Here is a 26,407-nt window from a genome sequence, read left to right as displayed (position 1 = left end):
GTCAGTCGAAGTGCCATTATTTTTTTTCTAAAACAACTTAACACTATGCTCGTCTTTTTGCACTTTGTTAGTATGCAAATACAGCGTGAACTCTGATCTTGCAAACAGAAGCAGTAGTATTGCTTACTGAAATGGGGTTTATTGTAGCTCGTTCGAGGGATCGCAGGTAGCTCTAGATCACGAGTCCTAGCGCTTCGGATCAACAACCCGCGCTCGTGTCTCGCGCCGCAGCGGTGGCAGTCCGCACAGTGCCACATGCATATTACCCACTACAACTACCCCCGGGGCGAAGAGGAGCCATCCTGGCGACCTAAGGCGATGATACGATAAGGGGGTCGTGGTACGGCTTCAGGCGGCTGACGTGAACAGTCTCGCGGCCACGGCGGCGTTTGTCCGAAGATGGCGGCACCGGTTCGACCACATAATTCACAGGCGAAGTACACGCGACGATCCGGTACGGACCTTGATATTTCGGAGCAAGCTTTGGGCTAAGGCCTGAAGCTTGGAAGGGCAGCCGAAGCCAGACGTGAGAGTCCACGGCGAAGGACTGTGTGGGCTGATCGTTGTCGTGGCGATCTTTGTCGATTCCTTGGGTATCCGACGTGAACGAGCGAGCCAGTTGGCGGCACTCTTCAGCATGGCGAGTAACTTCGGAAAGAGGGGTGAATTCAGAGGCATCCGGGTGATATGGTAGTACGGTGTCGAGGGTAGTGGATGGTTCACGCCCATAAAGAAGGAAAAATGGTGAGAAGCCTGTGGTAGCCTGAACGGCAGTATTGTATGCGTACGTCACAAAAGGGAGGACATCGTCCCAATTTGAATGATCCGACGCAACATACATGGTGAGCATGTCCCCAAGGGTGCGGTTGAATCGTTCCGTTAGACCGTTAGTTTGTGGGTGATACGCCGTAGTGGTGGCGTGAATAGTGCGGCACGCGGCGAGTAGCTCATTAATAACTTCGGACAAGAAGACACGGCCTCGGTCACTGAGCAGTTCTCGCGGTGCGCCGTGCCGTAAGACGAAATGCCGTAAGATGAATGCGGCGACGTCGCGAGCAGCAGCCGAAGCAAGTGCAGCAGTTTCAGCATATCTTGTCAGGTGGTCTACTGCGAGAATTATCCAACGATTTCCGGCAGCACTGCATGGAAGAGGCCCATAAAGGTCGATGCCAACCCGATCAAAAGGACGTGCAGGACACGGTAAAGGTTGCAGAGGGCCTGTCGCATGAGAAGATGTCTTGCGTCGCTGACAGGCTGCACATGACCGAATGTATTTGCGGACATAAGAATACATGCCGCGCCAGTAGTACCGCTGGCGGAGCCGCTCGTAGGTTTTCAGGACGCCAGCATGAGCTTGTTGTGGGTCTGCATGGAAATATGTGCATACGTCGGAACGCAAATGGCGAGGGAGGACTAGCAGCCATTTGCGACCGTCGGGCTGATAGTTTCGGCGGTACAAGATGGCGTCCCGTAGCACGAAGTGGGTGGCTTGGCGACGAATGGCTCGAGGGCATGTAGACGTTGAAGAACTGCTAAGAATGTCAATGAGAGACAGAATCCACGGATCTTCTCTCTGTTCAGACGGCATGTCAGTAACAGCAAGCGTAGCAACCGGGCACTCTATGGATGAAGGTGGCCTTTCGTCGGATCGCATGGACGCACGGGAGAGCGCATCTGCATAAGAATGTTGGCGCCCGGATCGATAAATGACGCGAATGTCAAATTCTTGGATCCGAAGAGCCCAACGTCCAAGACGCCCCGACGGGTCTTTCAGTGACGCAAGCCAGCAGAGCGCGTGGTGGTCTGTCACAACGTCGAACGGACGGCCATACAAGTAAGGGCGAAATTTGTTTAAGGCCCAAACTATAGCTAAACATTCTTTTTCCGTGACAGAATAATTGGATTCTGCCTTCGTGAGAGCACGACTCGCATATGCAACCACATATTCTGGAAAGCCAGGCTTCCGTTGTGCAAGGACGGCCCCAAGACCAACGCCGCTGGCGTCGGTATGAACTTCAGTCGGTGCACTCGGGTCGTAGTGGCGTAGAACAGGCGGTGAGGTAAGCCGACGACGCAAAGTGGTGAAGGCTTGGTCACATGCCGGAGTCCAGTCACGAAGGTCACCAGAGCCAGCCAGGAGCTTCGTCAGGGGAGCGATGATGCAGGCAAAATTGCGCACAAAGCGGCGAAAATGAGAGCAAAGACCGACGAAACTGCGGAGCTCTTTCACTTAGTCGGCCGCGGAAATTCTGCGACAGCACGAAGTTTGTCAGGTTCGGGAAGGAAGCCGTCTTTGGACACGACATGGCCAAGTATGGTCAGCTGGCGGGCTCCGAAGCGGCACTTTTTCAAGTTAAGTTGAAGGCCGGCGGTGGTAAGGGAAGTAAGGACTTGGCGTAGACGAGAGAGGTGAGTGGTGAAATCAGGGGAGAGAACTACCACGTCGTCTAAATAACACAAGCACGTCTTCCATTTGAGGCCTCGTAGAAGATTGTCCATCATCCTTTCGAATGTCGCGGGTGCATTGCAGAGGCCGAATGGCATTACTGTAAACTCATACAGGCCATCAGGCGTAATAAAAGCTGTCTTCGAGCGGTCGGATTCATCCACTGGCACTTGCCAATAGCCCGATCGCAAGTCCAAAGAAGAAAAGAATTCGGCACCATGAAGACAATCCAGGGCGTCATCTATGCGCGGTAGAGGATAGACATCTTTTCGTGTAATCTTGTTGAGGCGACAATAGTCCACACAGAAACGAATCGAGCCATCTTTTTTCTTAATGACTACTACAGGAGATGACCAAGGGCTGCAGGATGGCTTGATAACACCACGTTCAAGCATGTCTTCAACTTGCTCGGCGATGACACGACGCTCGGTGGATGACACGCGGTACGGACGCTGGCGTAATGGTGCGTGGTGTCCCGTATCAATGTGGTGAGAGACGGTACTTGTGCGGCCTAATGATGCTTGGTTGCAGTGAAAAGAGGCGTGAAAATCATTTAAAAGAGTAAGCCGCTCACGTTGTGTCGGCTCGAGGTCATCGGCAATAGAGCGACAAAAAACATCCGGTGGTACTCGGTTAGATGGCACATGGGGTGCCAGTGCTGTTACGTTGGCAGTATCCACGTCGTCGGGAACAGGGAAATGCACAATAACGTCAGCGTCCACAGTCTGGATGGTACCAATATTCTCGCCACAGTGCAAAGCCAAAGTGTACGAATTTGGGTTAGAAATCAGTATTTCTGCAGCCCCATGGTGAACCGTGAGGAGGGCGAAAGGCAACAATATAGGCTGGCGGCGAATGAAGACGGCAGCGGGTGAAAACATGACCGTCGCTTCGGCAAGCGATGCGCATGAAAGAGGGACAAATACCGCGCTGTGAGGGGGAAGGTCAGTATCTGAAGCTGCACAGATCCTGGTAACGTCATGAACTTGAAAGTCGTGAGATGGCAAATCGCACAGAACGGAGAACTGAACCTCAGCACGTGCACAGTCAATGACGGCGTGATGGCGCGACAGAAAATCCCAACCGAGAATCACATCGTGGGAGCAACAACTTAGCACAAAGAAATCAATCGAATACAATATGTCTCGAATCAACACCCTGGCAGTGCACATAGCGACTGGCTGAACTTGTTGTGCACTGGCTGTTCTAAGCAATAATACCGAAGGCATCATGGTCACTTTCCGTAATTCACGGCAGTTTCTCACTAATCACAGATACAGCAGCACCTGTATCGCCGAGCGCAAGACATTTGATGCCATCAACAGACACTTCAATAACGTTAGCGGGGGAAAAACGAGGACTTTGATGTTCCGACGATGACGCAGTTCGTGCCTCAGGAACTGTGGAAATCAGTTTTCCGCCTCAGTAGCACTGGTACTGGGCCTACGACGTATGGGTGAGAGTGAGCGCCGACGAGGGGAAGGCGAGCGACGAGTATTGTAGAGCTGTGACTGCGGTGCTGGTATGTCATCAGCAGCGTAGACTTCCGGTGGTGGTCGTGAAGGCATACGGAAAGGTCGGAAGCCGGAGCTGGGTGGTCGCGCGGTGCCCACGAAGGCCGGCAAGCGCCGGCGGCAGAAGCGCGCTACATGTCCCGGTGTACCGCAGGCATAGCATATTGGGCGGTTGTCAGGAGTGCGCCAAGGATTTGTACCTTGCTGCTGTGCGCTGAAAAAGGCAGCGACCTGCTGGCGAGGCGAGGGCGGATGAGAGAACACCGGCTGGAGAGGCGCTGAAGGCGGAGGTGAGAATCCCGGCAGACGAGGCGCCCGTGCAGCGGCTTCAGCATACGTCAGAGGCGCGGCCACAGGAGCCGGCTGACACGGAGGTGGAAGAGCTTCGGTCACTTGCTCTTGAATTACCTGTCGGATCGCTGGAGCCAAATATTGAGAAGGCTTCTCCGTGGTCGGCAAAATCGAGAGCTGTCGCGCGACCTCTTCGCGCAAAAATTATTTTATTTGCGTCAGCAAAGTTGTGTGGTTGTCGCCAATAACCAATGCTGCTAACGAATCTTCCGTAGGCGGTGGGCGCCGAGCTAAGATGCGTTGTTTCCGTAGCTCGTCAAAACTTTGGCACAAGTTGATAACTTCGGCCACGGTACGCGGATCCTTCGCTAGCAACATTTGAAATGCGTCCTCATCAATGCCTTTCATAATGTGTTTTATCTTGTCCTGTTCCGCCATTGACGGATTCACGCGCTTACACAGGTCAATGACATCTTCGATGTAACTTGTGAACGTTTCACCGTGATGTTGCGCGCTCCCCCGTAAGCGTTGTTCTGCGCGAAGCTTGCGCACAGCGGGGCGCCCGAACACTTCTGTGAAACTTGTCTTGAATCTGCTCCACGTTGTGAAATCGTGTTCGTGGTTTCGGAACCAGAGGTTCGCGACGCCGGTTAAGTAAAACTGCACATTGTGCAACTTCGTGATGTCGTCCCACTTGTTATGCTGGCTCACCCTTTCGTAAGATGACAACCAATCCTCCACGTCATGATCATCGGTGCCACTAAAGATGGCAGGATCACGCTGGCGCAATGCACCGGAAACGATGATCGTCGGAGGCTGTGGTGCATCTTCCTGGGTGGTTTCGTCAGGCATGGTCGCAGCAGTCGGTAGCGTCCGGCTTCGGAGTTCCAGTTTTCGAGGTTACCCCGCAGCTCCACCAAATGAAATGGGGTTTATTGTAGCTCGTTCGAGGGATCGCAGGTAGCTCTAGATCACGAGTCCTAGCGCTTCGCATCAACAACCCGCGCTCGTGTCTCGCGCCGCAGCGGTGGCAGTTCGCACAGTGCCACATGCATATTACCCACTACATTACAAATATATTCTAGAATAAAACTCCACCTGTATTCTAGACAGCAGCCTGTCGGGTGTAGGCACCCGACAGCGTGTAATGGTAAACCCTTGCAGAGTATATGCAAGGGTTTACCATTGCATATACTCTGCAAGGGTTTACAAAACAAAACCGTCACCGTCACGTGGCAGTGACGGTAAAGAAAGCAGCAATATGGTGGAATACAAAACTAACTTTTATTGGGCGAACCTGTGCCCACAAAAACAGGCTACACTAATAGCACAACGATAGCGGCGAACACGGTCGGCGATCGTCGAAAATCTGATCAACGGGTCAAGCGCGTCGGCTTTTATAGAGCAGTCGTCAAATGTTCCAGACTAATCGTTCGGACCCGCGTGCTTTCCACAAAGTTCTACACCATTCGCGTCATGCGATGAAATCAGATAACACAAAGTTCGGCGAGAACAGACAGCGGATAGAAGAATCGATAACTTTCCAGAAACTTCGGATACATGCAGGCGCGTCCCAAGCTGTGCGATTACATTTGTTAGGCGGCGAAACTGATTGCCCGATAAAAATAAGTACACGTGTCAATATGCTGTTTCTGCTCTGCTTCTAGCTTCAGCTTAGGATGAATTATGAGGGTCGCAACAATGAATTTCTTCCATTGGATAGCGATGACAGCCGGTTTCCATGGCGCTTGCAGAACTTCTCCAATTGACCGAGGAACACAACGCAGGGTGGCAGCGTGTCTTGTAGGATCCCAAATTTGGCCAAATGATGATGCAGAGTGTCAAAATGATGATCCTGAAAAATACAGTGCATCAGTGCATCACTACCAGTGCATCACTACCATGCATACAGTGCATCATTACCGTTACTTTAGGCAAGCTGCGATTAAAAATAATATTATGGAATATTTCTTAATGTACACTAGTTAATGCTACGAAACTGCTGCAGTAAAAAAAAAATTGCAGCGCACTCGCAACGCATCATGGGCAACTGATGACTTCACACATCATAATCATGAACATATGGTCTCCAAAACAAGTTTATATGACAGTTGAACAGGAATAAAGTATGCATTTCATTTCATTATGAATGGCTGTTTCATGTTTATGGTTCGAAATAACAGTGTGCATTTCGCCATTTTGTCAATGCAGGGAGACGTAACATCAATATTATTACAAAGTTGATGAAAATAAGCAGAGACTAATTATGAGGTAGGTTAGTCAAGCACTTCTTGAGCACGTAGGATCTTTCAGGGAAGCGGGCTGGTGCAATTCCAACAGGGCAGGCACCATACCTATCGATGCTTTCAGATCTGCCACAAGCCTTGCTGTGCAGCACAAAGATTGGTTGTTTCATCAACTGGTCCTTCCAAAGCCCACGTCCTGCATCGGAAGGCCAAAAATATTATGTACACTGGGCGGTCACGCGCCAAGTAAAATCAGTGTACCTAAGCAACGGAAATGAAGACATAGCACAACTACAAAAATGTGGCCACAGCGTGAACTTAAAGTGCAGTTTATAGAAAATGCATCTGATTCTACCACACAGCACAGTTAAAAAGCTAAGGAGAAAAAACACTAATACTGGTGATGAACTACTCACAAGTGAATTTTCAGAAGATTAAAACATTGCGTAGCGCGTATGTGAAGTGAGGAAGCACTGAGAATGCAGGCACCAGTGCTGGGTCATTGACTATGTGTGCAACAATTTGAACAAACCGACTAACCACCATGGTTTCTAAAAAAAGGACAGGACTCAAAAACGATTTTCTTCAACCTACTGGTGCTACGCACACAACCATATGCATTCTGCCACACGTATACTATAATAGCTTCTCCTCAATACTGAAAGCTTTCATACGCGATACTGGAATGATCGTTGAACATACGCGCCAATAGGTACATTCTGCATTTTTATTTAAAAAGGCGGAACCAATAACTGACTGTCGTGCCGAATCTCCCGGAAGCTCCGATTATAAAAAAAGTTTTGCGCAAGCTTATGTTGCCTAAAAAATGCTTCAGGTGCTAATGTCCGTAACATGAACAACAGTCATGCTTGAGCACACTGGAAACGTCTTGTCGACAGCGCCGCAGCAACCTCGCGAAAACCGCATCAACATAATGTGCTTCTATGCAAAAATGGTTCACTCACCCGTATTTTCTGTCCTCTTGTCATTTTCAGCAAACTTTGAGCACCAATCGGTCTTGAATCTTGAAGGTAAACAAAGCTGCCCATCGGCCGTTCCATCTGTGGCCTCCTTCGAATTCAATCCGGCTCGGTCACCATACACACACGGACAAAATCACCCATAATAACCGCGATTAACAACTGCAACGTCAACCACCAATGAAGCTCTAGGAAACAAAGAGCAGCGGACAAATGCCGGCACAATTTTTTTTTGGTTTTCAGGCATGCACCATGCTCTCAGCTGTTGGGGTGCGACTGTTGCCAGACCTCAAACACAGCTCCCGCTTGATATATCAGCCGAATGTTCACAGTGGCAGCGTTACCGAGCTAAAGTTGTGCATTGCGCCATGTAGTCCTTTGATTATGCAGACGAATTAACGGAAACACATATTTGTCTTAAATATTTGTAGTTTTGATAAGCACATTTAGGAACAGTCTCGACATCAGACGCTTTTCTCGGTCGGTGCACGTCACTCAAGCCAAGGGCGCATTTTGAAGGCGTTCCTTGGCGGAGGAAACGTCGAGTAGTGTTCATGAAACGCAACGGCGCCTTGAGTGAAGGAATCCCCGTCGCCTCGACTTGGCTGAGTCGAGGAGAAGCTTCAAGTGAAGGCGTGTTTAAGAATACGGGGGTAAATACTTCTCGTCGATGGACCTCAAGTCTGGCTACTGGCAAATAGAAGTCGACGAGAGAGATCGCCATATGATCGCGTTCATCACGCCAGACGGCCTCTATGAGTTTAGTGTTTGGCCATTTTGCCAATGTTCCAACGCGTGATGTACGCGGTTTTATCAGCATCGAAATGGCAGACGTGTCTTGTTTGCTTGGCTGACGTCGTCGTCTTCGCCGCAAATTTCAACGATCACCTCAGGCTACTTGGGACAGTACTGGCGGCCATCATGTCATTAGGGCTCACTCTGAAGCCGGGAAAGTGCCGCTTCGCTGACGATGAGCTTCTGTTCCTCGGCGCGTCATCAGCAAATATGGAGTCCGCCCGACCCACCGAAGGCAGCTGCCATAATAAAGTTCCCGCAGCCCATCGACAAGAAGGCAGTGCGTTCATTCCTTGGCATGAGTGCTTACTACAGGCGCTTTGTCAAGGACTTCCCACGCATCACTGAGCCGCTGACATATCTAACAAAATGTGATGTCGAGTTCAAGTGGGAAACGCTGCAGGTCGACGCATTTCAAGAACTGAAACGACCATTTCAGTCGCCACCAGAACTGGCGCACTTCGACGAGGACGCCGATACCGAAATCGACACTGACGCCAGTAGGCTAGGCCTCGGTGCCGTCATAGTCCAGAGGATATACGTACTTGCACGGGTCATAGCGTACGCTAGCTGGTCGCTGGCAAAAGCAGGAGGGAATTATTCTAAAACGGAATGCCTCGCCATTATTTGGACTACAGCGAAATTCCGCCTGCACCTATATGGTTGGGTATTCAAAGTCGTCAGCGACCCTCACGCGTTGTGTTGGCTAGCGAACTTAAAGGACCCTTCACGACGGCTAGCGCGGTGGAGCCTCCGATGTCGATTTCCTATCAAGCGCCCCAATCACCCGCCGCTGCGAGATGACGAAGATGACGATGCCTTCCTTGGAATAATGAGCGCGGAAGACAGTTGAACAGCAACGGGCAGACCCGGAGCTAAAGAGCCTCGTCGAGTATTTGGAAAAAGACTCTGACGTTGTCGCTAGGGTATTTTGGTGAGGATTGTCTTCGTTCTCGCTTCAAAACAACCTACTCATAAAGAAATTCTCACCAGTTCGCACCAACTACATTCGTGTTGTTCCCTCAGCGCTGCGTCCAGAAGTACTGCGTGCCCTACATGACGATCTGACCACTGGGTACCTCGGATTCTGTCGAACGCTATCGAGGATGCAGGAAATGTGTTACTGGCCGCGCCTGGAAACCCATCGACCTTCCTTACCGACCATTTCAGCAGATCGAGATGGACTTGTTGGGGTCTTTCCGACGTCAAAAACCGGAAATAAGTGGACCGTCGTGGCGACGGACTACCTCACCCGCTTCACCGAAACGAAAGCTCTGCCGAAAGCTAGCGCAGCCGAAGTGTCAAAATTCATCGTTGAGAACATCCTGTTGCGACATGGCGCCCTAGCAGTCCTCATCACCGACAGAAGAACGGCCTTTACAGTGCATATCACCCAGGCCATTCTGCAATACAGCCAGGCAAGCCACAGGAGGACAACTGCCTACCACCCGCATACGAATGGTATTAAGGAGCGCCTGAATAAGACCTTCGCCGACATGCTAGCAATGTACGTTGACGTCGAACACAAGACCTGGGATTCTGTGTTGCCGTACGTAACCTTCACTCACAACACGGTGGTGCAAGAAATAACACGGATCACGCCGTTCAAGCTGGTTTATGGTAGGAACCGGAAGATGACTCTCGATGCCATGCAGCCGCACGTCACGGTCGATGAGAATCTTGACATTGCCAACTATCTGCAGCGTACCCATGATGCCCGACAGCTCACGCGCCTGCGGCTCATGAACCAGGAGATGACTGACAGCTGACACTATAACCTTGGATGACGCTACGTCGAATAATTTGGGTTTGGACCCCAATACGCCGACGCAGACTTAGCGAGAAGCTTTTACGCCGCTTTTTCGGACCCTACAAGATCATCCGACGCATTGGCATACTGGACTATGAGGTCGTACCAAACGGCATTTCGCTATCATAGCGGCGCCGCTCACAACCAGAAATAGTCCACGTTGTGCGACTTAAGCCGTTTCACTAGCACGAACGAACTTTGAGGCTTTGCATAGCTGAACTTTGGACCTTTTTATGGACTGTGTTACCTAGGGCTCTCTTTCTTTATTGTTTTCTAACTTTTGTTTAATAAGTGTCCTTTTGCGCTTCGCTCTCTTATATTTGTCAGCGATCACTTTGGAACCTTCGATGACTCATGTATAAAAGCCGACTCGCTTGATCCTCCGATCAGATTTAGACGATCGCTGACTGTGTTCGTTGCTATCGTTGTTCTATAAGTGTATCCTGTTTTTGTGGGCACAGGTTCATACAATAAAAGTTAGTTTCGTATTTCACAGTATCGCTACCGTGTTCTTTACCGTTAATACCACATGACAGTATACATACGTCGCATATATTTACTGGAAAGATATGGACGCTCGAGATGCATTGGTGGCATAGTCGGCGCCGTCGAGCTGTCCTAGTAACGATGATGCAAGCCCAGCTTGCACGTGTAGAATTAGATGGGCTCTATACAAGCGCAGTAGATTTGGCTGTAGTAGCGACGAAGCCATGTAGACGTCTTTTGACGCTCCACTCAATCGGCTCTGCCGGAGACAGACCAGCGTCCTAGCCGGACTCCGCTGCTGGCATGCGCCTTTCGCACACACAGATTAGCATTTCTGCTGAGTAGCTCTGTAATACCACACCATGGTAAATATAGTGGTATTAGCTGAACGGACAGTAAAGATCAACGCAAACAGATCTAAGCCTTTCTTTGGACGCTAATAAGCACCGACGCTTTCCTTATGTCGCATGTCGCAGACCTTTTGAGGCGGGACGCCTGTAGCATCGCAACTGTGTTGCTCATGAGGCCAACACTATAATAAGTGTTAAACGCAGCGATAAAACTTCCTGCTACTAATACGACCTTGTATTTCTTTATGTTTACGGATGCGCACCTTAGGCTCCCCCCTCCCCCACCCTCTAGGGAATGACCACTATAGAGCCCTTAGACACTGAAATTAATACGCAAATAAAGCTTAAGGTTTCGCCCTTCGAACGAAAATGCCTGTGTTTCGGATATGTGCCGCACATCATTGTACACACATATTACCTACATTCTTCACTCTACAAGCTTCATTCATTGCTTTCGTTGTCATGACACAGACACCTAAAACATACCACGGTCGAGCTCTCGTCTTACTGCTGCCACCTCGGCGACTCAAACGTGTTTCACGTCATTAAGATTTAATATTGCAGCGCACTTAGAAACAAGGGCGTAACACAGAGTGAACAAATATGAGCGCTGTAGGTAAGCGCGCATATCTGTTCACTATACCAAGTAGCCCACCAGCATGTCTTATAGCGTCCTCGATCACCCGCACCGGTGCGCACCGGGGCGCCTTGGTGCGCATTTCATCCTCGATCAACCGCACCGGTGCGCACTGACCATCCTCGATCACCGGAAGCGCACCCTGTTGGAGCGGTTTTCCATTGCCCCGTCTCGCACCGAGAAAAAATTGGAGGACGCTTAAGCTTCACCTTCAAGAGTGGAACGCGATAGCGCTATCACACCCCGTTCGCATCGCCTGCTCAAACGCGCTACGCCAGCCAAACGTCGCGATCGGCAGAGATAGCCGGGCCCCGACGCGCCATTAAGGCGGACGCGGTAATGGGGCGAGTGGCGCGCCACGTGTCGGGGCAGCGCCGTGCATTGCGAGGAGGGGGTCTTCTGTGTTTGCCGCAAGATGGCTCTGCGTATGCGCAGAGCGCAGAAGAAATTTAGCGGAAACGTACTTAGCTACTCGTGAACCTGCGACTTCTGTAAGTTACGTTGTCCTAATTATCGATATACACCGCAGTATAACTTTTTACGGCACGTTTCTAAGGCAACACCGCATTCACTAGAGGCGATTTTGTCCTCTTTCGAGTGAACGAACTCGTGGCTGAGTGGTAGCGTCTCCGTCTCACACTCCGGAGACCCTGGTTCGATTCCCACCAGCCGATCTTGCACGATGTTTTTTATCTATGAAGTGCCTTCTGGGATTTATCGCTCACGGCCAACGCCGCTGACGCTGACGACACCGGCTTTTCTGCGACACGAGCTCCTTAACGCTGTTGCGTTAAAATAGGCGGTGCGCCGGGGTGCAATCCACGCAAGCACTGCGGGACGCGCGCGCGCACTGCCGACTACAGAACCGCGGATGCTCTCGCCCCGATAGCTGCGGTTGCAACGGAGTTGATGGAGTTAGCTCGTGGAGATATTGGCAATGAGAAAGGAAGCGCTGCTAATTGCCGCAATCGATGAGCTTTTTTCAAGTTCGTCTGACAGCGAAAACAGCATGCTGATCGACCTCATCCAAAAACGATGTGGTGAAGAGCGGCGGAAAGTGGACAGGTTCGTTGAACGGGGTCGTCAGGAACGGGTCGCCAGGATTAATTATAAAATCCATTGGTGTTTGCTTGCAACCAGGTATGTCGGAGCACGCAGTTTGACAAGGTTCGAGCGCTTGCCGCAGATGCTCAGCACCTGCAAACAATAAAATGTGCGCGCGCGCGTGTTCGCGCACGTCTTGCGCACCAGGGGCAAAGTAGCGCTGCATGCAAGCACCCTGCTCGGGGTGCAGGTTTGTCCTCAATTTCGACCCTCCGCGGTGCGCCACCACGGCGGTGCAAAGCGCACCATTCTGGTTTTCGGGCAACACCGGGGCAAGGAAATCGAGGACGCTATTAAGCAACGTCATTTAGGTTTGCGTAGGATGGGTGCGTTTTTGTTACAGCTTACGCCACCGAAAACGACGCAGGTGTGGGGGTATGAGAGAAAAATATAAGGACTGCGTATGAAAAGCTCAAACAGTAAAAATCATGAAAACACTCCACTGCAGTTGTCTAAGTACACGTAATTATTGTTCTAATTGCTCATATCCATGCAGTGAGTTATCATTATCAATCTTATAAAACATGATCCTAGCAGTTCTCACTTATCGGTCATTAACAACCTTATCGTACTTGATCCGACCCCTATCAGCCCCTATTTGTTCTTTATCAAATTTACCTGATTCGATCCGACCCTTATCAGATCTTATTGGTCGTTACCAACCTTCTCAAAGTCGATGCGACCCTCATCTACCCTTTTATGTCCTTATCAACTTTATCAAATATGAACCGGTTCATACCAATTCTGTCAGCTTTTATCGAGCTCGATGGGATCCCTTAAACACGTATCGGTCCTTATAAACCTTATCAGGATTGCTGCGACCAATATAATCCCGTATTGCTCTTTAGCACCTAATCAATCTGCGTGGAACCTAATCAACCGTGATGACCCCTCATCTCTCCTTACCATACTTATCAACTCAATGACTGGTTATCTGTGCTGCGCTGCACAAACGGCGTGAGCCCTGAGATGGGTGCTATTTGGGTCGATGAAAGAATGCCCCAAAGGAAGGCGTGCTGGCAACCACCGAAATGCATTAAAGACGTGGCGTAGTTGGCATTAAATTTTGGCAAAACCGGAGCTTATCTGATGTCTACAAGGCTCTAAGTTGGGTCTACGTGTGCTCCTACAGATGGACTTCATTCGACTATCACCAAATATTTCAACAAAGCCTTCGTAGCAACCTTTCCCTTGGACACTTGGTTTCTAGCATCAGCACAAGATATTATAGTCCAGATATGTTCACCTTGTGCAAGCAAGGAAGGTGGTTTTTCCGACAATATAGAAAAAAAGCGAGTGCTTATCCCAGTTCGCAAAGCACTCGACTTTTAAGTGTGGGATCGTAGGTTCGAAGCCCGCCAACGTTTCCCTTTTGACTTTCTTTCTGTTTTCTTGTCTTTATGGCGCGCATCGTGTTAGGCATAACGGACCGAGTGACAGACAGACAGACAGACGGACGGACGGACGGACGGACGGACGGACGGACAGATTTCCTGAGTAATTCGCCTAAGAATGCTTACGCTATAAAAAGAACATGATATTAGGTATTATGGTGATGGCATGCTGAAAGTGTTTTATAAGTGCCGAAAAGCGGGCAAATTGTGCACCGTAGTGACCTCTAACCGGCAGCTGGAACCGCGAAAAAACCGGTGTTGCCGATGGAAAACCGACAAGGTAGCAACCCTAGTCGAAGAAATGCTTACGAATGGAAATAGCACAAATTATTAGCCTCATGTTTATGACACTGGCATATTACCTCTTTTACAGGCAAGAATTTATATGATGTATAGTTCCTATTTTCCTGCCTGGAAGAATATCTGTAACGTACTTTTGCTGCAGGATGCTGTATCGAGCAAGGTAATTGCATGATGGCACTATCTGATTATGATTAAGGAAGGATTCCTTCATCAAGTAAAAATTTCTTTTCATGGAGACGTCGCAGAAAAAGAAGCACACGTGGAAGTGAAACTCAAATTTTAAGTATAGTAAGCTAGATCTACAGGAGTTATTCTCGGAACTCTTTCTAAGTGTCTTCTGAGCATGGGCTGCTAATCTGAAAGACGCTGCATTTTAACAGCTCTGAAGCTTCACGATGGTCAGCAGTACGTACCTTCTGGAACATCTTCAGTGTAAACTTGTACTTGCCGAATACTGGAAGTAAACATTTGTGCACCATAGCTGCAGCCACTTGTGCCCCTTTTGCTTTTTGAACGACTCCTAGAAGAGGCACGAAAATGGGACGATAAAGGAGAGATCCGAACAAGAAGTAAGGCAGGCGACAAATCATTCAGAAGCTGAGACTTCGCTGCACGAATCTTCGTTCCAATCGATAACACAACGTAAAACTGTTAGTGACGAGGCTGAAAGCGCGGTAGACGATTGTTTCGTTATTTAGACACGTAATAATCAGTACTTTCGCGAGTGTCCTCTAATATTCCGTCTCTACTGAGGTTAAGTCTAAAGCATAAAAATGCTACATTTATTTATTGTGATGTCTGACGTAATTTTCAAAATAGCTAGCGAACTGGCAGCTTAATAAGTGTCGGAAACCGTAAGCTTGTGGGTTCTGCAGACCTGCTGCGGTAGAAAAGTGGCTAGGACGTTGCTCTCCTGAGCGCAAGGTCGTGAGTTCAGCCCGAGCCACGGAGGCTGCCCTCTGATGGAGTGGAATGGCAAAGCATTATTCCACCGTACATTGACTGCCCGTTAAAAAATTCGTCAGTGACACTTAAGGCTGATTACCTGTGGGATTGCGAAAGAATCAGAGTTCCTTTGGTGAAATGTTTTCGACTGATTCCTTAGACACGCATTAAAGTTCTTTCTGCTAATTCGGTGTGTGTGTTTGCGTATATATTGGCCACAGACTATCTCATTTTATACACTGATGACGTGGTGTCGAGCGTCAATCGCAGTAAACACAGTACCGATGAAATACGAACAGCAAGTGACGCGCGGGGAGCAGCGCGCTCATTTGACACGCTCAAGACGGGACGCCAGCTCCTCTTCATTGACTCTGCCGTCACGTGGCCCCTCACGCACGTACTAGGCCGCACCTTTAGTCAGCCAGGCTGCGAAGCGTCCTGGGCAATGACGTGCGCACTAGGCGCACCCGTATCCAGCTTTTCTTGACACGAGGGTTTAGTTCGCGTGAATGCCACCACGTGGCGTACTGACCTTAAACTTTACAAACTTCCCGCGGAGACGCGGTGATGACGTCGACAAAAGAGAAATAAAAGAATTAAAACCTTTTCCTGCTAATTGAACTTAGCTACAATGCTTGCCTCACGAGCGTTATCAGTGTCCTTGATAAAGCGTACCTGCTCGTCGACTGAAAACGACTTATCATTCTAAAAGTGCTTAGATGTGACGAGCGTTGATTGATTCTGGCCTATGATGCGGTTCTTCATTTTTTCTCTTTTTTTCTCTTTCATGCTATGGAGTAAACAAGGTAGGGTAATAGCCAAAAGCGCTCCGTGGCAGCCTTTCATCAGTCGGCAGACATTCTTAACATTCGAACATCGTTTACGAGAGACGCTGTCATGGACAGCTTTTCATTTTGACCCATCGATCTCGTTAAGGTGCACCCAATTATTTCCCTAGCGACTTTTATCCGCAATCATGTGCTACCACTGCTGCTGCAAATTGAGATGTGCTTAAGTATTAATATATAAACATGGTTTTGTTAGTTTTGAACTTTCAGGCAGAAGGCACGACACAAAAATTGTGCGAACTGTCACTTTTTGGTTGTCCGTTAGCATGCTATGGCCGAAGCTGCTCTCAATACCAGGACATTACTGGCCAGTCGGCCATGTACAACATTTGGTATGACATATACAGCAGTTGCAGTTAGAACAGTAGTCTCTTGTCACGGTTGCCCACGTGCGTGAAGGAAGACCGCCATTTAAAATTATTGTCCAGTAATATATGCGGGATTTGGCTGTTCTCCGTATTTTCTACCATGTTGCCGTTCCGCCTTTACATTGTAGCCGCAATGCAGACTAGTAGATATCGAGTGCCATAAAGGCTACGCACATGCTCAAAGGCCTCGCGGTCAGCTCCTGACACTTGTATTCAAGAGTTGGGCGACACCCAAGGACATCCTTAAGGAATGTTAAGTAATAAATTATGGGGTTTTACGCAACCTGGAAGGCACGTATGGTCGTGCCAGTTTCAGTCTGCTCGGAAGTGGATGCCTGAGACAGTGGTTTCCACTACGGGAGCACGCATTGTTACACTAAATACACCGGAGGGACCGCACCGGCGCCACGTACACCAACTCTGGCCATGGCTCGATGTAGCTCGGAGCAGCCAGTAGCTCATCAAGGTACGGACGCACGGAAAGTCAGCTCACTCTTGAGCGGTTGCTGCAACTAAACAGGACGCATTCTATCCATCTGGTTTTTATACTGCAGCTCGAGATTCTTGCGATTGCTGCTGTCATCTACGGCAGACCATATCTGCGTGCTTCCACTCTGGCGCCTGCATACGCCTTCATCCTGTGTGCTGCCTAGCAGGGTGCTGCGCACATTCTGCAGGCTGACTCAGCGGCTTTCCTGGAGACCTACGGTGCGTACGCTTTTTGGGCTGGAGAGGCATTAATGGGGGACCAGCCTGGCACCGGCTTCATTTCTGAGCGGCAGCTGTAACTAGACAGCACGCATTCTAACCATCTGCTATTTCTACTGCATATTAGTTTTTATACTTTTCACTGCGTCCTACGTCATTCTTGCGGCTGCTGCTCCCAAGTGTGTCTCTCATTCTTGGTCTCTCTTCTGTAAGGCCCACCGACACTGAACTCGCAAAAAAATTGGGCATGTCGAATCACTGCTTAACAATAAACTTGATTCACTTGTCGACAATCTGGCTGCCAAGATTGGGAAGAGGTTTGATGATCAGGGAATTGGAAAGCTTGGTTATCTAGCTGAAAGTCTGCGTTGCATAAACGAACAGTATGACAACTTCAAAGCTGCAAATAATGAACTGGTAACTACTAACAAAGTGTTAACTTCACAGAATCAAGCATTAACAGAAAGAATCTCCGACTTGGAACAGTACAGCAGGATGAATAACATTAAAATTAAAGGCATTCCATAATCACAAGGAAAGGAATGCTCTGCGATCTTTAAGACAGTTGCCGATGCATTTGAGTGCCCAATTTCTTCCGCAGAGATTGACATAGTTCATTGCGTGCCCAGGAAGATGTCGTACTGGAACGTCATTGTTCATTTTTGTTCACGTGGCAAGAAAAATAAATTTGGAAGGGTCGCAAAGCTCGTCTGCGATGCTCCCAGAATGGCTTTTCTGGTAGTACAGATAGTCCCATTTACATTACCGAACACCTCACAGTGGGCAACAAGTGCTTATTCAGCAAGGCTCTTGCATTAAAGAAAGAGAACAGATGGCATTTTTATGGACTGAGAACTGCCAGAATAAAGCCCGTAAATCAACCGATAGCAGGGTCTTCTGAAGAAACTCGGAGTAGATTTTCGGATCTTCGCGTAGGCGCAGCTTATAGCTACCTTTCATGTCCCATGGAGTGATTGCACACTCCTCCCCGAATACTTTTCATCATATCTTTGCTATCACCAGATGGAGTGAAACCATTGCTTACATCTTCCAATATCTCTATTCTTTATATCTATGCGCGAAATTTGCGCAAGAACCATGATACCATTTCTGTATTTACTGACTCAGTTAGTCACAGATGTTCATTTATTTGTGCTTCAACAACATGCCTTGATGATGCGGAAAGCAATTTATACGGTTTTTGTCCATACCAAGCAGAATACTGGCATGGTATTTCGGATCGATACGGTGGTTCCACTATATTTGTTTCACTTCGCGGCCCTCAATTAGACGAAAACGGAAATAGGTAAACTAGACACGCTTATGCGCAAAAGTGTTAAAAGGGTGATCGGCGTTCCAATTACGGCTAGCACAGAGAAGCTCATGATGTTGGGAGTACACAACACAACTTCAGAGTAACTAGATGCACAAAGGTAAGCACAAATTATTAAATTATCAAACTCCAAAGCAGGCAGAAGACTGCAGGATGCGGCAGGCCTCCGTCCTAGCTTCAATCAAGGAGATACCACTCAACTTGATATTCAAACAATGAACTCCTTTATTTTAGACCCTTTGCCAAGAAATGCTTACCCCCCACAGATTAAAGGTCGAAGGTTAGCGAGGGCTAGAACTTTCTTAAAGAACACATCCGGAACGGAGACCTTTGCTGACGCGGCGCGACACGCCAGTGCCTACATGTTCTCCGTAGTCATAGTCAATGACAGGGGAGAACTCCTCACCGCAGCCTCCTTGAAGACCTCCTCGGTCGATGTGGCGAAACAGGCTGCTATTCCTCTCGCATTACTGCACTGAAAACGCACTACAGTGTACACGGAATTCCCTGCAGCCGTTAGAGCATTCGAATCGGGATTGACAGCCAAAGAGGCAGCCAGGATTCTGAAAGGCAAACACCCCTTTGACATTGTTCACCACATTGTATGGTTACCAGCTCACATGGGACCAGACGTATTACCGGGTCACCTGAACCCCAATGAGATAGCCCACGACCATGCGCGAGGTTTCATACGCCGCGAAGGGATGGTGTCTCAGGTGAGTTCGGGACAGCCCGTGCACAGTGATCCTCTAGTTACTTTTCATGAGATCACATCTCATTACAAAGGGAATAGGCAGAGTTTTCCTTTCCCTCATCATAATCTCAAGGCGCCACAAGCTAGCACGCTCCGCATGCTCCAGACGGGGTCCTACCCCTCTACGGCCTTTCTGAACATGCTCCACCCCGACATTGATCCTCTGTGCCCAGTATGTGGCTCTGAATTTAGCTCATTAAGTCACATGCTCTGGCAGTGCCCTGTGTTACAGGATTTTAACCGAGAAGAAAACGGGACGAAGGCCATCCCAGACCCGCAACAAGACGCCCAGCTCCTGACTGTCCAGAGGCCCGTAAACGATCAGAGAGGCAAGGTCTCTCTGTTCCGACATGAGGCTAGCCAACGGCTGGGTAGGGACCTACCTTGGAGGTCCCCGCCTAGATCCTCAGGACCCCAATGATGTCGTTTACTACTACTACTACTACCTCATAAAAAATATAAGCGTAGGCTTGATCTTTTTGTTAATGTAAATCACTATGAATCACTATGAACATCTTCATCTATTCTATCTAAAACCAAGCAATACGCATTATCCCTAACAGCGGGTTTTTCACGTGTGCTACTCTATTAATTCGTGACAATAGCATCATTGTTGCAATGAACTTGTTCAAGTATAATAAAATAATTATTCTAACAAATTAGTTACTAAACAGGTTTCATACTAATTCATTGATTATAGGTGCCTCATCAAGATTCATACTACCAAGTTTGCACGTAACACCAATATTCTACTGCCTATGGTTCACGCTAATTATGGAAAAATGACATCCTCATTCGCTGCTATAAAACTGTGGAATGGTTTATGTAACACCACTAAATCTTCATTCTTTCATGCATTTAGTCATGCCCTTAGGCGTTTTTACATCTATAACTAAGTTTACGTAATCTTTAGACTAGATTTGCCATTTGTATGTATGGACAGTTTTTTATGCACTATAGGCTTGTACACAGACAATTTGTTTTCGTTAAGTTAATTTTTCTATGCTGTATTTTTTGCGATTGTGTTTGTTTCTTTAACTTAGCTTGTTCATCTTCAGTGCCTCTCTCAATTGTTATTATTAACCGAGGGTCCCGTTGCAGTCTTTGACTTTGGGACCCTCGTCTTCGTATTGCCTCTTACCCATTCATTGTATTTAAAGACTAATGAACTGAAATTGAAACTGAAGCCGAAGACCAACAACCACCACAACGTTCGATTCACTGGCGGAAGACGCCAGATCGTCTCACTTACTCCAGCTTAGGCGTAAGGGATGTAGTGTTATGAAGCGCGAGGGCTGATGTATAGCATAAGCAGGACGGTTCACTTGCGTCCTACACTTGCTTATCATGACCAGTCATGTGACCGTTGCGGTTTCATTAAAAAGCCAGCAACACCAAACAATAAAGATTCATTCTTTGGTCTGCCACTACTTGCCGGCTACGTTCCGATATTCCGCTACATATTTCGAGACCACTAAGCATGCGCTGCTCATGTGACTCAAGAAAACGAAAAAAGTAAATTCAACATTACACGTCGTCATGGCGAGAACCTAAAGATGTTTGGATAATAGAGAAAATTGTTGTCTTGTGACAGCATGTTTTATTCTGCGACAATTCCGAGCAGGCAATAAAGCACGAGTGTAACCAAGCGCAAAGTGAAACTAATTTTGAAGAGAATAACGTACCTGCATGAAACAGTGTAAACAAGTTACAGCACATAACAGCCGATCAAATGGCAAGAGGTCCAGGAATAAGCAAGAGAGAAATTATAAATAAGAGGATAATTACCAGGCCGCGCAGCGTGCGCCGCTGATTTGATGCAAAACAGAAAGTTGCAACAAGTAAATTTGATATCTCAAATGCGACAACGGAGAGTAGCTAACGGTGCTGCCACATTTCGGAACTTTCATACATCTGCTAGCGCATAACCTTCCACGATACATCTTATGCCGAAGTTTGTGTTCGTGGCATAAAATTTGTACTGTCGTGCTTCTGTCCAGTGCGTCTTGATCAGTTGAACTGCGCGTAGGCGTAAAAGTCTCGTTTTTCCCGGTTTATATAACGCAGTGCGCCATGTGTAATTGTTGATAGTTAGGGCGTGATTGCAGTGCTGGAAGGCCAGCTAGATTTTGGAGCTCGCTGACGCGTGTATTTTGGTCGTAAGCATTGTAAATGAAACGAAGTAGTTTTGTTCGTATGAAATTAGTGTAAGTTGCCTTTGTTTAAATATGCGTGCGAGACACGACGCCACCGTATTCGAGTATTGGTTTCTCTAACGATGTGTAAGCTGTAAGCTTTGTTTTTGCGAGTGCCGTTAGCTGTGTTGTAGCAACCACAGTATATTTACTTGTGCTGATACGATGCACTTTACGTGAGTGTTCCAGTTAAGTGCTCTTTCATAATCACACCAGGCTACTTGAATTCGTCAACTATCTGAAATGTAACATTGTTGATGGCGTATGTGTGCACAAGTCGATTCTTCTTTCCAGTTACTGACGTATCTGAGCAATTTGGGAGGCTAAAGGAGCTCTGAAACACTCTCCTAACTAAAGATGACGCATGATCAGCGGAATTTAGCCAGTGCTTTAAGAGATGTAAATGCTACGTAGCTGGACAGAATCAACGCAATGTTGTTTGCCGTCGCTTTGAGATAGAAGTATTATGATTTTTTTTCATTGCGCCGAATTAGATTGTTAGTCCTATTATTCAACTTCTCAAGTATTGTTACGGGGAAGGTGGGAGTATAGAACGACTGTATATACAATATATACACGAGCAGAGTCAGTGTAGTTAATGACGGCTCACCAGCAGGAACATGCAGCAGCCAGCGTATCGCCAGCTTTCTCTTCCTTTCTCTTCATTTAGCCTTTCGTAACAGGACACCCTGGTGCTGAAGCGCCGTATAGACGCATTGTAAACGAAGAATGCGAACGAAGTGTGGTTTCAGCTACGAAACGTGTACGATTTCAATTGGCGTTGCACTTGAGCAAGGATTAAACTGTAACGGCAAAATCTCATAATTGACCTCGGTATCTTGATGTCAGGAGTGACAAGCATCAACAACGAAAGAAGACGAGGAAGAAGCAGTGAAGCGAGCGCGTGGTGCCGCCATTTTAAAGAAGGGGCGCGCACAGAGAAGGACGTGGTGGACGGGGCGCAGGAGAAGACGGCCGGAGATCGCCTCTCTGGGTCCTGCCCCAGTTCCTAGGCGACGCACCGACGTCCCGCCCGAGTACCAGGCTCGGTGAGCAGATGACCGACGTCGCCGGAACTACCGCTGGCGCGGACCTACCTGCCAGGACACGTCAGCATTTACGCCGCTGAACGTAGACGCGCGGAGTCTGGCTGTAGCCAGTCACCGTCCCGTCTAGGGAACTAAGCTGGGCCGGCGCGCACCGGGAGCGCCAGCCGGCAGGAGTCCTGCTCTGCCGGAGCTCGACAGCTCCTCAGCGACTGTGCATTCGTCACGTCGGCCGGGGCATCGGTGACGCCGAACCCCAGCGACGACTGAAGACGACCAGATTGCAACGGCGGACCACAGACCAGAGGACGCAGACACCCGCCCCGAACAGAACTCAGGTGCACAAGAGTGGAGGAGGTCGTCGACAACTCGAGACAAGAACGAGCGGCAGCGGTCTGTAAGTAACTGTCGAGGTGCACAGTGGTGGAGAATGACGTCGTGGAGGAGAAAACCAGCGACGCCTGTTGCGCGACGCCTTTGTGATCGCGTAGCGTGTCGCGTAATTAGTAGCGACGGCGATCCACTTATTCCCTCTAGTCGACGTCGGAAAAGGGCCAAGCAGGTCAAAGCCTACGCGAAAGCAATGTTCAAAGGGTACTTCAATTCGATCGAGTCGTCTCAGGGGTGGTAGGGGAGGTTTTTGTCGGTTCTGACGGAATTCGCAAGTCGCGATATAACGACGCACAGAGTGGTAGAGACCCGGTCAGTATAACTGGCGTCGTACACGCCCGTATATACGCAAAAATCCAAGATCTCCCACCGTTGGTGCATCGTAAAGTTGGTCGAGAGCGACGGATCGCAGATGACGAGGAAGGAGAAGCAAATCAGGGCCATCAGGGATAATATTGCGGCGGTAGAGGATGCCATCGTGCAGCACGAACATGCGGCACGTACCGTCGCTGCCAGATTGCACTCAGGCGATGATGGACGGTAAGAATTCGTCGCGTTGTTGTTGAGCGCGCATGTCGATGATGTCAATAAATGCTATCACGCAGCTTACTAGATCATGCCCAGCAGGATCAGGAGGATCCACGGGGTGACGAGAGAGGCAGTCAGCGTCCTTGTAGAGGCGTCCCCAATTGTATTTGACGATAAGTGAAAATTCCTGGAACCGCAAAGCCCAGCGACCAAGCCATCCTGTCGGCTCCCGCAGGGAAGACAGCCAGCAAAGGGCGTGTTGATCTGTAACGACCGAAAACGTGCGACCGTACAAATATGGCCGGCATTTCGTCTCAGCCCAAGCTAAAGCCAAGCACTCTCGGTCTGTGATGGAGTAATTTCTCTCAGCAGGTGAGAGCAGACGCCTGGCGTAAGCTATCACGCACTCGGCACCATTCTGTAGTTGGGCGAGAACAGAGCTGATGCCATGGCCCCTTGCGTCAGTGTGGACTTCGGTCAGTGTGGATGAATCAAAGTGGGCAAGTATGGGAGGGGTCGTCAAAACCCCGATGATACTGGCGAACGCGTGAGCCTGCTCCAGGACCCCTGAGGATGGAGTGTTCTACTTTGAAAGCCCTGTCAAAGGCCGAGCATGGTCGGCGAAGTTTATGACGAAACGGCGAAAGTACGAACACACACCGACGAAGAAGCACACGTGAGAAGCACAAAGTGGCACAAAGTGGCACAAAGTGGCACAAAGTGGCACAAAGAAACTGAAATGCGCGTACTTTTTCCGGATCTAGTTGTACACTGCTGCGTCACTGAGGTGTCCAACAAGGTAATCTGACGGCGCCGAAATCGAAATTTCGTGGACGTATAACGTAAAAATATTCCAATTGGTTTTATGCGAATCTGACTGGTGGTTCGACTGATGGTTCGATGACCACTTTACGGAGCATTTTGTCTACTTTTTGTTCAGCATGATATACACGATAAGGACGCCGACGAATAGGATTCGTTTATCTAGCGTTTCTCTGAGCATCGGCCAGTTCAGGCAGTTCTAACTGAACGACGGTTCCGCAGTCACTGAGATCAGAATGATCGGATAAAATATCCAATCCAAGAATAACCTCTTGAGGGCAGTGGTCGATCATAGCAAAGAGAACAGAAGTAGGGGGGCAGCTATACTTAAACGCAGAGTCCACATTCCAAGAACAACCAGCACGCCGCCGTCGGCCACATGAAGCACTCGGGCAGCTGCTGGGCCGAGGACCTTGATTAGTCGTCTACGTAGGCTAGCACGCATCACAGAAACCTGGGCTCCAGTTTCGACTAGTGCTTGGACAGGTACGCCGTCTATTTTAACGTCAATTAAACTTTCTTTGTGGGCACAGACAGAGCATTTGCTGCAGTAGTAAGTAAGCACTGCAGCACCACCTGCGAGGGCTGCACTTCTTCGTTTTCTGACAGGGTGCGGCCAAAAGCCACAGGAGACGAAAGGCGACATGGCTGCGGCGAACGCCAACATGTGGACGCGTTTGCGGTGAACGAGACTGCTCTCTGCGCGGCGATGGTGACCGACTGTACCATGTGTTCCTAGCACAGTTGTCAGCGCTGTTAGTGTCGACAGTGGGCGAAATACTGCTGGCATTTGCATAAAAACGGCTCAGGCTGGTCGGCGTGCGAAATGTTGAGGGCCACGAGTTGCGACAGTATCCGGCGACATGACCAATGCGCTGCCAGGTGAAGCAGATCGGCCGGTCGTCCACAGTTCTCCACTCGGTCGGGTTGCGATAACGCGGAGAGAAGCGTCGGGGTGGAGCCAAAATAGTAGAACGGCGTTCGTTAACTCTGGCATTAGCGACAGCACATAGAGAATGTAAACGTATGTTTTCAAGTTCTTGGAGAACGATGACTTATACGAGAGGAACAAAAAAAGTGGTAGCGTGAGGCATACGCGAACAAGAGCTGCGGGCGCCATTGCATCCTGTTCACGTCGAACGATTCGCACCACGTCCTTTGATGGAGAGGCATGCCGCTTTGCGGGTTATTCTTCACACGTCGACGTCGCGGCAGTATTGGGAATTCTGGCGAATGGTTGCAAGACGCGTCGGCTTTTGTCCTCATATTATCGACTCTATTTGATGATAGCATCAGCTGTAGAGCAGCCTTTGCACATGAGCACATTAAAGGGTCGTCAGCAATGCCCTTGAGCACGTGCCGGACCTTCTCAGCCTCATTCATGGGATCGGCTTTACGACAAAGCGCCAGCAGGTCCTGGATGTACGAGATATAGGACTCCGTGGGCGGGGGGGATTGGGCACGGGAGGCCAGTTCCTGCTTCACGGCAATTTTACGGCCGGCAGGTTTGCCGCACAACTCTGTCAATTTCTATTTGCATTGATCCCAGCTGGTTAGGTCCTCTTCATGGTGTCCTACCACACCTTTACCGTGCCTCTTAGGTAGAACAACAGGTTAGCTAGCATAAGCGTAGGGTCCCATCTGTTGATTGCACTTACGCGTTCGTACATGGCCAGCCACTCTTCAACGTCGGCGCCATCAGTCCCGCAGAAAGTTCCAGGATCTTTGGGTAGCACAACGACAACCGAAGAAGAGAGCGACGTAGCATGCGACGGTGACGTAGGAGGCGGCAACGACATTGATCCCGAGTGCTCACCGTAATTCATTGTGCGGACGGTGATGGGAAGTCTACTGCGGAGCGGCGTTACCAGCCGTGGTAACGCAGCTCACGGCACGGGATGCCAGTTCCGACTTTGCGGCAATCTGGCTTGCCAAAGAACTCTATCAACTTCTATCTGCCTTGGTCCCAGCTGGTTAGATCCTCTTCGTGGTTTTCCTACCACATCTTTGCTGTGCCTCTTAGGCAGAACAACATGTTAGCTAGCATACGCATAGGGTCCCGTCTGTTCATTCCACTCAAGGGTTCGTACATAGCACCCACTCCTCAACGTCGG

General features: G+C 49.1%; 1 protein-coding gene across 1 annotated transcript in view; it reads right to left on the bottom strand.

Moving 5' to 3' along the window:
* The window catches only part of LOC126540257 (uncharacterized), a 128,951-nt gene that overhangs the window by 84,410 nt on the left and 18,134 nt on the right, over window positions 1-26,407 (bottom strand). The window contains exon 2 of the mRNA XM_050187055.2: window positions 14,770-14,876. Within this exon, the coding sequence (XP_050043012.2) occupies window positions 14,770-14,876 (107 nt within the window). The remainder of the gene's footprint in view (window positions 1-14,769; window positions 14,877-26,407) is intronic.

The sequence above is a fragment of the Dermacentor andersoni genome, chromosome 2 (genome assembly GCF_023375885.2).
Source record: "Dermacentor andersoni chromosome 2, qqDerAnde1_hic_scaffold, whole genome shotgun sequence".
NCBI classification, from domain to species: domain Eukaryota; kingdom Metazoa; phylum Arthropoda; class Arachnida; order Ixodida; family Ixodidae; genus Dermacentor; species Dermacentor andersoni.
This window is presented reverse-complemented; position numbering and strand designations above follow the sequence as displayed.